At 27.7% G+C, this 17,085-nt stretch overlaps 3 protein-coding genes across 3 annotated transcripts; 1 reads left to right on the top strand and 2 right to left on the bottom strand.

Annotated features, from left to right (window-relative positions):
• Positions 1-655: 655 nt before the first annotated feature.
• On the bottom strand, positions 656-5,132 carry OCT59_003875 (uncharacterized protein). Its single transcript, XM_025314527.2, has one exon. It carries the CDS (start codon positions 4,671-4,673, stop codon positions 747-749), a length of 3,927 nt encoding a protein of 1,308 aa, XP_025184907.2. The 5' UTR covers positions 4,674-5,132; the 3' UTR covers positions 656-746.
• A 4,524-nt stretch (positions 5,133-9,656) lies between these two features.
• On the top strand, positions 9,657-10,321 carry OCT59_003874 (uncharacterized protein; the record flags this gene model as incomplete). Its single annotated transcript, XM_066147918.1, has 2 exons — positions 9,657-10,149; positions 10,203-10,321. 2 exons carry the CDS (start codon positions 9,657-9,659, stop codon positions 10,319-10,321), a joined length of 612 nt encoding a protein of 203 aa, XP_065996568.1.
• A 4,021-nt stretch (positions 10,322-14,342) lies between these two features.
• On the bottom strand, positions 14,343-15,567 carry OCT59_003873 (uncharacterized protein). The gene is made up of 2 exons (XM_025310198.2): positions 14,902-15,567; positions 14,343-14,789 (listed from the first exon to the last, which is right to left on the bottom strand). Exons 1-2 carry the CDS (start codon positions 15,286-15,288, stop codon positions 14,712-14,714), a joined length of 465 nt encoding a protein of 154 aa, XP_025184909.2. The 5' UTR covers positions 15,289-15,567; the 3' UTR covers positions 14,343-14,711.
• Positions 15,568-17,085: the final 1,518 nt, after the last annotated feature.

Here is a 17,085-nt window from a genome sequence, read left to right as displayed (position 1 = left end):
AAAAAACTTTGATCGCTCGTACAACCACCAAATAAATTGTATATTAACGCCACGCGTGTTGCAAGAGATTAATTTAGACAAAGACAATCGAATTTACAGTGCATATTGGATCGCATTTAATGTTAGACTAGCATGTATAAATAACCAATTCTTCTTCACAATATGATTCACATGAAAAATATATTATTAAAAACTTGAAAAATACTAGTTATTTTTAAACTTTAAATATTATTGTGCATCTCATATTAAATTAGTTATATATATATTAAGTTAAACTGATTTTTAATTCCTTGTAAAAAGCTTGGAAATTAATTTTTTAGAAATGATCCGTATTTTTTATGGTTAAGGCAAATTGATATTCTGTGAAATTTTATAGGTGTAAAAAACAATGTATATATTGTATATATTTCAATTAATATTTTACAAAAAAAAATTTTTTAAACTATCCACATCGGCTTTGTCCTAAATATGAATCAAACCCCTTAAAGTCATACAAGTGATGAACTAAATCCTCACCTAACAACATATTTAATCACTGATTTCCATCTCCAAAAAAGAAACAGCAGAATGGGGCAATTTTAAGGCAATCATTATTATAATCGCCTTCAGTTACTATAAAAAAAATTTTTTCCCCTCTCTCTCCTCATTACATGGGAATTTTTGATATAATTAAATTCCAAGTTTTAACTATTTAAATAAAAATATTACAATCTAAATAATCTAAATAAAAAAAAAGTACCTTTTTATTATATAACGCCATTATCACTCCCATTTACTTTAACAGAGTCCAATTTCCCCAAACATTTCATTAAAGATTCTAATTCATTTCTAAAACCTCTTATTTCAGAATTTTTCTTATCAATTACGGCTCCCCATTTTGCTTTCCATCGCTCAAGTTGTAATTCACCTTGACGTTTTGTTTCTACTATTATATCTTGTAATTCCTTTTCTCTTTTCGTGAAACGTGTTTCAATCTCAGAAATTTGTTTTGCAAGAATCTCAAGTTGTACGGTTGTTGATGTGGTAGTAGGATTAACGGGAATCGGTGCTGATGGAGTCTCAACCTTTTTATTTATTATTTGTTGACGAGCAACGATAGTTTGTCGCAAAATTGCATTCTCCTCCCGAAGTTGTTGGACAAGCTTCCTTGCAGTTTCATTTAAACCTTCAATTACTTTAGAATCAATTCCATCATCCGCAAGAATTTTTGTTATGTCACGTGTCTTTCCATCTAAGGCTTTATTTTCTGGGAGTGAAGGTACAACGAGTGTAAGTAACTCACGTTGACGTTCAACAACGTTTTCTAAACCAGTACATCTTCCTTTCCAGACATTGATTTCTGCCTCTTTTTCCATTGATTGACACCTTAATCCTGCTATATCTTCATCTGTGGCAAGATTAGTTTTGGTGGTCTGTTGTAAAATGGTCAATGTATTTTCGTGAATAGCTTGTCTAATTGCTTCGGATGTGGTTAGTTCAGCCTTTAATGTAATATTTTCAGCGGTGAGCGATTCAATTTGGCTTCGAAGCTTTTGAATATCCATTGTTGAAACTGGAGTTGACTTTGTAACTTGTTCAACTTTTGATTCATTTGATGATTTCGTTGTATCGTTACCTGAAATTGTTCCATCACTCATTTCTTTCCTCGCTACCTTTCTTTCCATCTGTAATAACTCCTGTAAATACTCAACTTGTGCCTTTAGTTGTTTAACAGTGGTATCATACCCACTTCCCCAAGACATTTTTTCTCGAGAGAGAGCTAATAATTTAGATTCAGCGTCACTAGCTCGTTGGTGAGCAGCACCAAGTTGCATCGTTCTTTCAACAATAGTACGTTCGAGTTGAGCAATAAGTTTCTCGATAACTGATATTTCTTGGTTGTCACCAAGACCTCCAAAAAGTCCCATAATATCACTAGTGATAGGTAAAGAAGAAAGATCTCCAATTCCATCATCAAAAGATAAAGCATCACTAAGAAATTTAAAAGCGTCAAAGTTAGGTGTAACCTCGGTCCCACTAGGTGCAGTAGAGGCACCCGCATTAACAACTGCCGTACCACCATTTGTAGATGATTGGTTTGCATTCTTAACCTTTTCAACGTATTCTTCAAATTCTTCAGTTTTTTCAAGGTAAGCATTTTGGTAATATTCTAACTGTTCTTCCTTTCTTTTTAATTTACCCACTAATTCTTCAATAATTTTTTGCTTAGTTTCTAAATCTTGTATTAAATTTGGTGCAGGTTGAGGAGGTATTGGATTGTTATTGGCGGCCATACTGTTTTCTGTTGAATCGGCAGAAGGAAGTTCCAATAAAAGTTCTTCCATCTCACGCATTTTTTGTTCATAATGTTCTTTTTTTTCAGCGTGATCTTTTTTCAAAGTTTCTAGTTCCTTTTCAAGGTTAATATTTATTTCTTGTAAAGATTTTAATTCATCCTCTAATTTTTCAATGGTCTCACGTGAAGATTGATTTTCTTTTTCACTTTTCATGAGTTTAACTTTCATTTCAGCAAATTCTTCATTAGTAATATCAATGAGGTCATCTTCTTGTAAATCCATGAGATCATCCTTACCGCTAAAAGCACTTACACTGGATAAAACTGAAGGTGTGGGACTAGTTACGGCGCTAGCACGTGACATTCCACCTAAAGAAGATTGTGATGTAGCTTTTTTGAGAGTCTTTGTTGTAGGAGAACGTGGTGTAGTTGGTTCTTTGATATTTTTAGAACCATCCGCTGCAGACTTGCGTCTCTTCTTTGGAGGAAGTAAATTGCCCCTTCGTAAATCGGTACAAATCTGAGTTATTTCCGGATTTGAATTCAACTTGCTTTCAATTTTTTCAATAGCACCTTGTAATTTTTTGAAACGAGTTTCACGTCCGTCCTTTGAAATCACATCCTTTTTAACACCTTCAATTTGTGATTCATAAGTAAATTTCATGATGTTCATCTCTTCCGTCATTTTTTCTAACGATTCCATTCTTTCCTGAGACACAGCATCAATTTCATCACGTGCTAATGATAATTGATGTTCCATATCATCAATTTTAATCATATATTCACTTTCCCTATCTCTTAGATCACTCAACTCCTTTTTCAAATCATCCATTCCCTTTAAAGCAAGTTCCTTAAATTCGTAAGTTTTTTCCTTCTCTTTCAACCGTTCAATCTCTTTCTTTAATTCATCAATCTGTTGAATAGTTCCTTCTGGTACAGTCTCTTGAGTTTCTCTCTCATATAACAATTCCTTCAAATGATCAATTTCTCCATATAACTCATGAGTTTTATTAAGTTGTTTTTCTTGTTCCAAATCCGAAATTCTTAACCGTTCATTCAAACTTTTTATTTCATTGACCAATTTATCATTCTCCTTCTGATAACCACCAATTAGTACTTCTTGATCTTCCATTTCTCTTTCTATTCTTACTAAGTCTTCATGAGTAAGTGTAAGAGGTTCTAGTTGTTGTTCAATGATATCCTTTAAATCAGATTCATAATTCTGAATTTTATTTCCAGCCTCCCATAATTCATTTTTAAGATATTCAATTTCTTCCTCTTTGGAAGCAAGATTATGATGTAATTCTTGGTTCCTTTTTAATAAATGAGACTTTTCAGCAAGTGCAACTGTTGAATCCTGGTACCTTTTTGAAAATTGATTTAATGTTTCCTCAAATTGAGCATTGATTTCATCCAGTTCATTATTTGATATCTCCACAGTCTTGAGGGGAGACTTTGAGGAACGTTGATAATCATTACTCGAGGGTTGAACAAGTCTAGCACTAGCACGACGTATTACGGCTCTTTTTTTGGTTAAACGAGGTCTTACTATATAACGTTGTTCTTTACGATTAGAACGTTCTACATTAGTATCAATTGTTACACCAGGTCCATCTTTTGAATTATTATTTTTATTGGAAGAATCCAAAGATTTAACATTAACATTTTTGTCATCATTTTCAAGTTCAAAAGGTTCTTCAATATTCGGTTTTGAAGAATTATCTACTGTTATTTTGTTATTATCAGCATTAGAATTCGATTCATCGGTTACATTATTATCACCGGTGCCAATCCCTATTAAACTTGCCAAACGAGTTGGTAAATATGAACGTGATTGTGAACGATTTGGTTGAGATACACCATTATTTTTTGTAATATCCGTTTTTTGTTGTTGTTGTTGCTCCTCACTGATTTTTTTAGATTTTATTTTATCATCAAATTCATCTGACATGAAAGAACCTGAATCCTTGGCACCATGTTTTAATATTATATCATCATGATCTAATTCGGATAAAATATCATCATTATGACCAGCAAAATTACTTGAAGAAGCAACTACTGAAGGTATTGGTTTGATATGCTTGCTGTTTTTACGGTTTTCATCGCGTGAAGATTTTGTTCCATGATTAATATCAATCCCACGACTAGCAGCTTTCAATTTAGCCTCCCTTAAAATTTCTTCCACCATAGAATTAGGGACATCCTTTCTTTTAGGACTACTATTATTATTTTTTATTGATTCTATAAGTTTTTGAGTTTCTGGTGATAAACCTTGAAATGGTATCTCATTTCTATTATTTCCATTACTGCTACCTTCTGCAGAATTCTTTGATTTTTTACTAGACTTTTCGTTGGCTTGTGAGCCTTTTGAATTTCCAGAGCGATCTTTATCGCTCATTGTATTTGACAATAAAAAGTCTTATTGATTGTATGCTATTATAATAAAAAAGAAAGTATGAGAAATTTTTTTTTTCTTTTTTGGTTAAATTGTCTTTTATTATTCTATATTTCTCCCAAAATTTGGGATCTAGACGCGCGTGTTATAAAAAAAGAAGTATTTTTGAAGTGAAAATATATATATTAGGGTTAGTTGATAAAAAAATTAATATATACGTTATATATATTATATACATATATACATACATACACACATATATATAAGTATTAAAATATATATATATATATATATATTTTTGATACCGACTTGACTATTTTGTTCTCTAGAAGAGCTTTTAAATAAATATCGTTTTTGGGTATTATGACCAAAAAATAATAAGAAAAAAACAAAAAAGTATTGTTATTTAAAGAAGAAAATTTAGTGGAAAAAAAAATCTGATAATATAGAAACAACAAAAAAAAAAAAAGGTTCAAATTGTAATAAATTGTAATACCGATAACGATTAATAAAAAGGACATGAGAAACCCGAATTCGGAAATGGCAAAAAAATTTTTTTTTTTGACGTTGTACTTTTGTCAATGTACGCTTTGATATCCATTGTGCAAATTTACAAATTCATGCAAAATTACATAAAAAGGTTAGTCGAATAATTCAAAAACGGAGTAAAAAAAAAAATGTTGACAAAGTCGGTAAAAAGATCTTTTGATCGATAAATAATATTATTATACGTAATTAAAATTTACGCCCAGGTGATCATTTTAAAGTTTTTATTGGTCAATTTTTTTAATTTAATTTATGTTGGGAATCCCCAGAATATTATGAAATTTTATTACGTATACATCGTATATGTCGTATACGTTTAATATTTTAATACATCCAAGAATTTTTGTTTGATGTTTGATAATACGTATTACCCAAATAAAATTCCTTACGTCAAATTTTGTCAATTTTCATCCCTTATAAAAAAGCGATCCGCAAGGGAACTAATACTTGATGTTTGGACACAAGGGTTCCGTATGATTAACGGGGTTAGCAGTTTTAAAAGCAACTTTTTTTAATCCGGTTAATCATAAATCCATAATATATAATCCGGGAGGATGATTTAATTTTTTATTGTCTCAATGATCCAAATGGTCTTTTCTTGTAAATTTGCAAATTGAAAATGCAATAAAAGAAGAAAAATATGACACAACGTTTATGTGTAATATACTAATATATGTAATAAATATAAATTCTAGTAGGTGAAACTATGAAAGGTTATGTTTCTCAAAATTCCGAGATCGACGCTTTCATGAACTTAAAATAGTAAGACGACGCGAATATTACACGTTCCATAATAGAAAATAACGGAAAATAAATGTAAAAGTGATAGAAATGTTTGGATAATCTGTAATTCTGTATCATATTAAACAATTTGTGAACCTTTTTTCATCATATTCGCTATACTTAAAATGATTATTATACGTGTTACACCTGGTCATAACCGTTTTAATCACATGAATATTTATGTTTTTCATGCTAATGTGTAATGTTGGCCAAATTTATCCAGTAAAATGATGATAAGTGTAAACCCGCATATGATAGTTGAGAATTGTACTTAAAAAAGATAAATTTTTAACAGGACATGGCATTCTTTCCTTTCAAATGGACATTTTTTATCTCATGACCTACAGCAATTTCCCATGAATGATATTAAAGAAAACATGTTGGAGCGATAGTAACAGTATCGGTTTATCTAAATTATTAATAATTTCATTTTATTAACATCTTGGTGAGTTCAGTGTTACTATCTATTAATAAATGTGAAATGATTTTATATAATATAGTTTTAAAATTGGATTCTAAATATGATTATTAATATTTCAAATATTTCACAGTTTAAACGTATATAGCATATGAACATAAAATTTCATAAATTCGTAATTTTCGTTTGCAATTTTTAATTATATAAAAAATTTGGCTTCGTTTTTGGGCATAATCTTACTGTAAAAAATATTATCCGGATACACAGGCAAATCTCTACCAAACTCCAAAGGTCCCGGTTTTATCGAAGATCCAGTTCATTGAGATTCATCAAATGACCCGCTTTCAATGAATGGATAATAAAACAGGTTTTGCTTTTTGATTCTTGGATTCAGTTCCTTAGCTTTTCTTTCACTTTTCTTTGAAAAATGGTAAAATTATGATTACATTTGATCCTATTGAATCCGCTACGTCGGCAAAACATAGGTAAGACTTATTGACCCAGCTTTTACAAATATAAATAAATCGCCACTGGAATTAATTCTAGGATATCCCAAAATTGGTATGCAGTTTGAGCTTGCAGAGTCACACCACGAACGAACCTTTGATTCACTTTGCAAAAAAAGTAAATTCCGATAAGTTTCATTAATTTGAATCAAAAATATTAGTACAGTCGATACATACCGTATAGGGAGTCTGTACTCGGGGGTATATATTGCATGGACGATGTTTTATTATTTCAGGTGAGTTCGGTATACAGTATAATGAGTATATAGCATTTTATTATAAACATTCGTTATAACCAGTGTAATTAATTATAAAAAAATCAGTTCTAGGAATCTTGGTTCAGTATAACGAGTTTTCGGATTTCGGTATATACAGATTCGGTATAACCAGTGGCAAGAATTGTATAATATATTTTACATTACGGTTCCTAATATTTATTATACCCGGGAGTTAAAATTTAAAAATCGAAAATTCAGGAAAATTTTTTTGGAGGGAATACTATACATGAGACAATACATGAGATTATACATGAGGGTACTATGGCTCTATTGGCTCGTGATATATGGTATTTATCCTAGGTAAACTGATAAAAAGGGCATTTCTTCTAGTCATATTTTAGATAATAGATTTGATTCACGCAAAAATATATATGAGGGACGATTGGCTCGTGAATCATGATATACGGTATTTATCCTAGGTAAAAGACTGATAAAAGAGATCATTAATGGTTTGCTTTTAAATAAATATTTTCTTCTATTCATATTTTAGATAATAGATTGATACATGCAAAAATATACATGAGGAAGTCATAAGGTTACAATGGCTCTATTACAGTGATGTGCATTGGAAGATTGGAAGCTATTGGAATCTTCCAATTTTTCCAATTCCAAGCCTTCCAATGCCAACAAATTTTTGTTGGAAGCTTCCAGTACACATAGAATATATATACATATATATATAAACTAATATGTATTGAAAACTATTGGAATATTGGAATCTTTCAATTCTTCCAATTTCAAGCCTTCCAATTCCAATAAAAAGTTATTGGACGCTTCCAATGCACATCACTGCTCTATTAGCTCATGATATACGGTATTTATCCTAGGTAAACTGATAAAAAAGGTCATTAATAGTTTGCTTTGAATAAAGATTTTCTTCTAGTCATATTTTAGATAATAGATTTGATTCACTCAAAAATATACATGAGGGAGTCATGAGGGTACAATAGCAATTGTTCGATTGGATTGTGATATATGGTGTTTATCTTAGGTAAAAGAACTGATAAAAGAGATCATTAATGGTTTGTTTTGAATAAATATTTTCTTCTATTCATATTTTAGATAATAGATTTGATTAACGCAAAATTATACATGAGGGAGTCATGAGGGTATAATGGATTGATTGGATCGTAATATACGGTGTTTATCCTACTAGGTAAATTGATAAAAAAGGTCATTAATAGTTTGCTTTAAATAAAGATTTTCTTCTAGTCATATTTTAGATTTGATTCACGCAAAAATATATATGAGGGAGTCATAAGGTACAATGGCTCAATTGGCTCGTGAATCGTATTATATGGTATTTAGCCTAGGTAAAAGACTGATAAAAGAGAACATTAATGGTTTGCTTTGAATAAATATTTTCTTCTATTCATACTGTATTTTAGATAATAGATTGATACACGCAAAAATATACATGAGGAAGTTATGAGGTTACAATGGCTCTTGTTGTAGTAATATGTATTGGAAGATTTGAAGCAATTATAATCTTCCAATTCTTCCAATTCCAAGCCTTTCAATGCCAACAAATTTTTATTGGAAGCTTCCAGTTGCACTTAGAAATATATACATATATATAAAAACTAATATGTGTTGAAAATTATTGGAATATTGGTATCTTCCAATTCTTCCAATTTCAAGCCTTCCAATTCCAATAAAAAGTTATTGGACGCTTCCAATGCACATTACTGCTCTATTAGCTCATGATATATATTTATCCTAGGTAAACCGATAAAAAAGGTTATTAATAGTTTGCTTTATTTCTTCTAGTCATATTTTAGATTTGATTCACGCAAAAATATATATGAGGGAGTCATAAGGGTACAATGGCTCAATTGGCTTGCGAATCGTAATATATGGTGTTTATCCTAGGTAAAAGACTGATAAAAGAGATCATTAATGGTTTGCTTTAAATAAAGATTTTCTTCTATTCAAATTTTAGATAATAGATTTGATTCATGCAAAAATATATATGAGGAGTTATAAGGGTACAATTAGGGATGGGGGTTAATTAACCACGGTTAATTAACCATGGTTAATTAACCGTTAATTTTGTTAGTTATGATTGATTTAAAATGGTTAATTAACCGTTATTTATAATTAGCCAATCAAAATGCAGAATTTAAATCATGTGATTAAATGATAATCCATTATTTTGTTACACAATTAAATATTAATTAATATAAATATTGATTAAATCTATGATCTACATATTGCATGATCTTTTTTTTAAGATAAATTTTTTTTAAAAAAACACTTTTTTTTGCAAATTTATTGTTCATTATCATGGTAAAAAAAAAGGGAACTGTTTGGAAACATTGGACAATAATTACTGAAGCAGAAAGTAATGAAGAAAGTAGTAGGTCTAAGAAAAAAACACATCCTTCTGTACGTTGTAATTATTGTTCTAAAGTTTTTGAACAAGGTACAGCTAAAAGAATGCAAGTTCATCTTAATGATAGTTGTCCATAGAGCTCCAGAAAGTGCAAAAACAAAGAAACAACAAATTCCTGAACTATTAGAAACTTCTGATGCTACTACTTCTACTTTTATTCCTACAGTAAAAACATCAAAAAAGCATTTAAAAAATACAACAATTGAGAATTTTGTTGATCGTATGAGTGAAGAAGAACAAGATACTCTTGAAATTTTACTAGCTCAAGCATTATTTGCTGCTGGAGTTCCTTTTTCTTTTCTTGAAAATAATTATGTTATTCAGTTTTTTCAACAATTACGTCCAGCATTCAAATTACCTAATCGAAGAAAACTTGCTGATGAATTACTTGATGATGTTTTTGATGAAGTTAAAGCTGAATGTAATGAACAAATTTTACAAGCTAAATCTCTTACAATGGTTTCAGATGGTTGGTCTAATATTAATCGAGAATCAGTTCAAAATTTTGTTATTTGTACTCCAAAACCATTATTCTTTGATGCTATTTATTCTGGTGAAGAATGCCTAAATACAGCTAAATGGGTAGTAATTTTAATGAAAATGAAGAAGATAGTAATAATAGTTCTGATAATGAAAATAAAGAAGATGATAATAATAATAGTTCTGATAATGATAGTATATTTGGATTTGAAGCAAATGTTATTAATTTAGATGATGAAGAATAAATAAAATATATTAAAATTTTATAATATTTAATAAATTATAAATTTATTTTAACTTCCTTAAAATTATATATACAGGTTATTTATGGGTTAATTAACCGTTAACTAACCGTTAATTAACCGGTTAATTAACCAAATTCATAACTAACGGTTATTTTACCAACCCTAGGTACAATAGCTCGATTGGCTCGTGAATCGGGATATACGGTATTTATCCTAGGTTAACCAATAAAGATTTTCTTCTAATCATATTTTAGATAATAGATTTGATTAACGCAAAATTATACATGAGGGAGTCATGAGGGTACAATGGATTGATTGGATCGTGATATACGGTGTTTATCCTAGGTAAATTGATAAAAAAGGTCATTAATAGTTTGCTTTAAATAAAGATTTTCTTCTATTCAAATTTTAGATAATAGATTTGATTCATGCAAAAATATATATGAGGAGTCATAAGGGTACAATAGCTTGATTGGCTCGTGAATCGGGATATACGGTATTTATCCTAGGTAAACCAATAAAAGAGGTCACTAATAGTTTGCTTTGAATAAAGATTTTCTTCTAATCATATTTTAGATAATAGATTTGATTAATGTAAAATTATACATGAGGGAGTCATGAGGGTACAATGGATTGATTGGATCGTAATATACGGTGTTTATCCTAGGCAAATTGATAAAAAGGGTCATTAATAGTTTGCTTTAAATGAAGATTTCTTCTAGTCATATTTTAGATAATAGATTTGATACACGCAAAAATATACATGAGAGTACAATAGTCGATTGGATCATAATATACAGTGTTTATCCTAGGTAATAGACTGATAAAAAAGGTCATTAATAATTTGATTTGAAAAAAACTTTCTATTCATATCACAAAAAATGATATGTATAATATGGAACAATTATTTAATAAGAAGAATTAAAGCCAACTATTAGCAAATCTTAAATTTAATTACTAAATAACTATTCCCCAATTCATGTTACGTTTAAGGAGTTAAAAATAGCGTGTTCCGGTGTCACTAATTTTTTTTAGCGCGTTTCAGCGTTTCAATGTTAATTGGCTTGGATACGATCTTAACAAGTTTGAATATTCCATTTACTCAGGATGTCCATACAGCAATTGGAGTAGGGAATTACTTTTTTTAAAATTCTTATATGATGTTTTTGACCATTGGATGACGAGATAATTGCAAAAAACTGATTTTTTAAATTTTCAAATTTGACCGAATTTGCTCTTTCTCTATTATTAAAATCAAATTATGACTAACATTTGTTGAGTTGTTTAACATCATCAACTTCCCATCAGCCCAACCCTATCGAATCGACCTATCAACATATCAACTCCATCGGTTCGATCAATCAGAACCGGACCGCAAATTAAAATAAATTCTCTAGTAGTATCTTCTCACAATACGTCGGCATTACGGCGATTTAATATATTACGGTATAAGCTTCATATGCCGTAATTAATTCCGACGGCAAGTATACGTCGAAATTCAACGTTAGAGTGTTCACAAGTAGGGGAGTATTCACGATTATTGACTAACCACGCTAGTCTGATACTTTAATGTAAAAACAAAAAATGGATTCATCTTTTTAAGCTTCACCTGTATCGGTCCCTTAGCTTTGCAATAACGCAGTGTTGGCACTTGGCCAGTTTGGCCGACCAAACTACCAAACTGGCCAAAACAATCCTTGGGCGCAGCCAAATATCAACACTGTGACAATAACATGTCCACAAGTAGGACCATCTTTACTTCGTTATTCTGATACTATTTTTTACACAACAATAAAAATGGTTAATTTTTTTTTTTAAGCTTCATTTTTAAAGTTTCACCTACACTGAGTCGACTGTTGACTTGTACTTAACAACACTAGTTCAATGTAGACAAACTTAAAATATACTTATATTTTGAATCCGAAATAAAGACCCTTTCCAAGTTTAATTCAAATTGTTTGGCTAATTAACTTTTAGTAAAATCTAATTTAGTCTACTTTTTTTTTAAAATAATAATGATTCTTATCTCAATTTAAATCGTAATGATTTTTTAATATTTATTTTTTTTCAATATTAATTAACCTATTTATCATTATTAATCTGAAATGTTCTTAGTGTGAAAAAAAAGGATAATCGTTTAGTAATATTCTTTTACGTAAAAAACAATAACAATCGTTTTTTATATTCAAACCATTTTAATATTAAAAAAAAAAAATGTTTGGAATGTTCTCGATGTTCAAAATAAATTTGTTTTTTATATATATATATATATAAATGTTTAGAATATTCTTTTAATAACTTTTTTCACTTATTTAAAGGAAACTTATACCAGAAAGTCAGAAACTATAATAAAATCAGCACATATAATAATTTTTTTTCGATTTGGGATATCTAGGATTTAAATATTTTTTGTGATTTATTAATATTTTTTTGATTCCCGACAAATCGGAGGGATGTAATGGTTACATCATGTGCCATTTAAGTAATTCTGAGAAATGATGATAAATCAGCCCTTCTCATCTAAGCCTCAATTTGCCGTTAACATGAGGCAATTTTTTATTTGAAATTTGAAGGTCACATGTTAAAGTCGAGTACTAAACAAGTTCCTTTGAGTTTTTCTTTTCTCCCTGTTATCTAAATAAGTATTATTCAAACAACGGAATCCCACACTTTTGTACCAGGATCCCAATAAATTCGATCAGCACAACAGATAACAAAACTAAACTATAAATGAAAAAAATGATGTTAAAAAACCATGAATTGACGTAATGAAAGAAAATAAAAAAAAAGTTCCCGATCCTTGGTAAAAATTGAAAGAAAACGTATCGGCGCAGTAAGGAAAAAATAATTTTTTGTTGATGAAAAGAAATATTGGATACATTATTAATGATCCTAATTAGTAATAACAATAATGAAAACGAGATATCGAGATTTGGCAAAAAAAAAAACAAACGATATAACGCCACAACCATAATCTGTGGCTCATATAATAAACTGGTTCATAAGGTAATTACAAGTAATTAAAGTAATTACAGTAATTTAGGTCACTAATATCAATTGTATTTGGGTTGAAAGAAAATCTATATTATCTCATTATTATTTAAAAGTAGTACTTTTCCAACGAAATGTAAACTTAAAAAAACAATATAAACATTATAAGCTCAAATATATTGTAATTATAAGAGGTTTAAACGAGATATAGATAACAAAATATATACTGTAATATATTGTAATATAATAAAGAATATATACTGTATATGATATACAGAAATTTTTTGGTAAGGGCGGTCCATGACTAGTGAAAAAAAAAAACAAATTTCTTAATTTAGTAAGAAGCAAAAAAAAATCATTTTTTGATTAACTTTAGATGGCAATGAGTTGACGCAGGACCGGATTCTAACGATTATGTAAAATTCCTTTGTAAAAAAAAAAAAAATTACTTTAGGTAAAAATTTTCAATATTTATTATTTAAAGAAAATACATGCATCAAAATATGTACGAAAAATATGAAAAATTGACCCGATCCTAATATTTAACCAAAAGCGCTTCATTTTTAATTTCCTAATTCATAAAAAATTAAAAATAATAATAAATTTTTAAGAGTCATAGTGCATATTTATTTGGAACTTCACCTCCCCAACTTTATGTTAAATGTATTTTACTGTATAAAACGGATACTTGACAATTTTTTCAACGATATATTTTTTTGATATGATAAATTTTTAATATAATATGTTAGGTTGAAAGAAAATATGTATAAGTACCCGAGTTTAAATACAATTAAGCAAAGAATTATTATAAACGAATCATTTCTTTATTTGTTAATTAATTATTTATTAATTACATATAAAATATATAAAATTATATAAAATTTCAATTCTCTAATTTTTTTCTATAAAAACTTAAAAAAAAAAAATCATAATGAAAAGCATACTACAGTAGTTTTATTCTAATTACTGTGGATCTCTTAAATTAAAAAAAAATCTATTTTTTTCTTTTTTTTTCTTTTTTCCTTTTTTTTTCTCTTTTATATATTATATTATGTATATATTGTATATATATATATAAGAAACTTAATTTTTCGTCTATAATTGAAATAATTGAAAATGATTAAATGATTTTCAAAATGAAGATTATTTCGTTTCATAACATTCTAAGTGAGGACCCGCGCCACTTAATTCTTTTTGTCATACAATAAGAAATCTTTTTTTTTCCTTTCTTTCTTTCTTGGGGGGAGGGTATTATTTTTTTTTTATCTCTAACGTTTTATAATACATTATTTATATAACAGAATAATTTTTTTTTTAATTTTAGGTAAGTAAGGTATATACAGAAATATAGGAAATATAGGAAATTATGATAGGTTATAAAGAATGTAAAAATGAGTGTTCATAATATATTTTGATAAACTTTTTCTAGTTCAGCTTGAACTTTGGCTGAAGAAGCTGGTTTAGCGATATAACCATTCTAAAAGAAAAATAATAATAAAGAAATTTTATAAATATTTTTATTTCTAATATATTTAAATAATAATAATAACTTTTTTTTTAAAAAAAAAATAATAATTTTAAAAACCTACCATTCCTGCTTGGTCAAAACTTTCTTCCCATGGATTTGTTGTATAAGCAAGAACAGGAATTTTTCTGTTTTCTTCTAATACGATTGATGTATTACGAATTTTAATACAAGTTTCAACTCCATTCTGTTTTGGCATATCAATATCCATGAAGACGATATCAAACATTTCATTTGATAATAATTCCAAAGCTTCATTACCACTTACAACACATTTTACTTTATGATTAAATTCTTTTTCCAAAATTTTAGCGAGGATTTTGCCAGTTATTATATTATCATCTACAACCAAAGTTTTTATTATCGTTGAAGAAAGAGAGAAAGAAGTTGGTGGTGAGGTTAAAAGATCGTTAGCAACAGTCGCCATTACTTTACAAGTTGTAGCTGACATTTGAGAAATGATCCGAAATAATTTTTTTTGATTTAAAGAAATTTCGATAAAATATATTATATATAATAAATATAATATATATATATGTATATATATATAAAGTATTTGTTTATTTTTTTAAATCGTAACGATAATAGGATTATCTTTTTACTAAAATAATTCAAGTTTTTTTTAAAAAAAAAAATTGGACTTTTTTTATTTTTTTCTTAAAATAATTTTCGTTAGTTTTGTCATTTAAATTAACAACAAAAAGCTTAAAAAAAAAAAACTTTTTGGCGTGAAATAGAAATCAAACATTAACCGAGTCCTTTTATAAAATTTGAAGATAAGAAACCTTCAAATCAAGATTAGTTCAAATTCCCATTTCGGTACAAGACGATAAAAATGTTAATTCAATGTGTCATATAAATTATGTAAAAAATTGTTCCGAATCAAAACACAATGATGTATTTTACTTTAGATGCTAAAAAAAATATACATTATAATATATTATAATATAATATAATATAAAATAATAAAATAATATATAATAAATGTAATAATAATGTTTGAAACAATAAATAATAAAAAAAAAAAAAAAAATTTTTTTTTTATGTAATTATTATTGAGTGGCTTATAATAAATAAAATATATTTTATATGGCATCATTAATAATCCCGGAAATATGTATCCACATTTACGTATGATCTACTACGTAACAGTCGTAACATCTAACTACGTAACTTTTTAAGAGTTTTATTAAATCACATGATAGGTTCTTAAAATAGATTCGTTAAAAACAGGTTTTTTTTAAAACCAAAGAGAAAGAAAAAAAAAATAATAATTATGATGTTTTATCAAATACATATCTTACATATCTTGTAATAAAAGATTTTTTGTATTTTTTTTTGTTAAAATTTGGGTTGTCTATTAATTTTTACATAAATTCTTGGCTTAATTTACATAAAATTCTTGGCTTAAATTTTTTCATAAAATTCTTGGCAAAAAAAAAGCAAAAAAAGTTAATGTCCATTATTTCTTTTTTACAAGAATTTATTATCTTTCTATTACTTTTTCAAGATTATTGTCTTTTTAGTAAAAGATTTTCTTCCCGGATTTTTTTGTCATATATGAGTAAATCATTTCTTTTGAGTAACTTGAGTGATTATATGAAAATTATTGAAAAAGGAAATTTTTTTTGACCGCAATAATTTTTAACGGTACTTTTTAATGAAATTTTTAATATTTATTATTTTATTCATTTTATTCATTTTAACCCATAAACTTTATTAAAAAAAAAACAATGATTAGATAAAAATTAATTACTAATTTATTATTTGATAAAATTGATAATTTGTATGATGTTGTATGAGAATTATTGAATAAGGAAATTTTAATTTTAAAAGATTCCTAAAAAAGATCATTAACATTAAGATCTTAACTTTTATAAGTTAAGATTTTTTTGAAACAACAATGTCCAAATGCAAACCACCGACCCAACAAATATTTGCTTTCCGAAACAATATTATAGATTAGATATCATTTTTTTTTAGATACAATTAATTAATTAATTTAAAGTTTTTCATTTTGGTTAAAAATGGAAGTTTTATTATAAATAAAGAAGTTTATCTATGAAAAAGGGTACATGAAATGATTTATGAGAGTATTTGTTTATGAGAGTTTATTAGAAATTGTTTTATAAGATTGTTTTATGAAATTTTTGCTTATGAAATTGTTTATATAATAATGAGTTAATTAATTTAAAAATGTTTTAATATGTTTACATTCTTTGACAAGTTTTCTTTTTGATCTAGAATT

Source organism: Rhizophagus irregularis, chromosome 12 (assembly GCF_026210795.1).
Source record: "Rhizophagus irregularis chromosome 12, complete sequence".
In the NCBI taxonomy this organism is placed as follows: Eukaryota; Fungi; Glomeromycota; class Glomeromycetes; order Glomerales; family Glomeraceae; genus Rhizophagus; species Rhizophagus irregularis.
Note: the sequence above shows the minus strand (reverse complement) of the source record. Positions and strands in the feature narration are given on the sequence as shown.

Coding starts and splice junctions, on each gene's coding strand:
- OCT59_003873 (XM_025310198.2), bottom strand. CDS start 15,288: ATGTCAGCTACAACTTGTAAAGTAATGGCGACTGTTGCTAACGATCTT. Junction 14,790..14,901: donor GTTTTGACCAAGCAGGAATG/GTAGGTTTTTAA, acceptor TTTTTCTTTTAG/AATGGTTATATCGCTAAACC.
- OCT59_003875 (XM_025314527.2), bottom strand. CDS start 4,673: ATGAGCGATAAAGATCGCTCTGGAAATTCAAAAGGCTCACAAGCCAAC.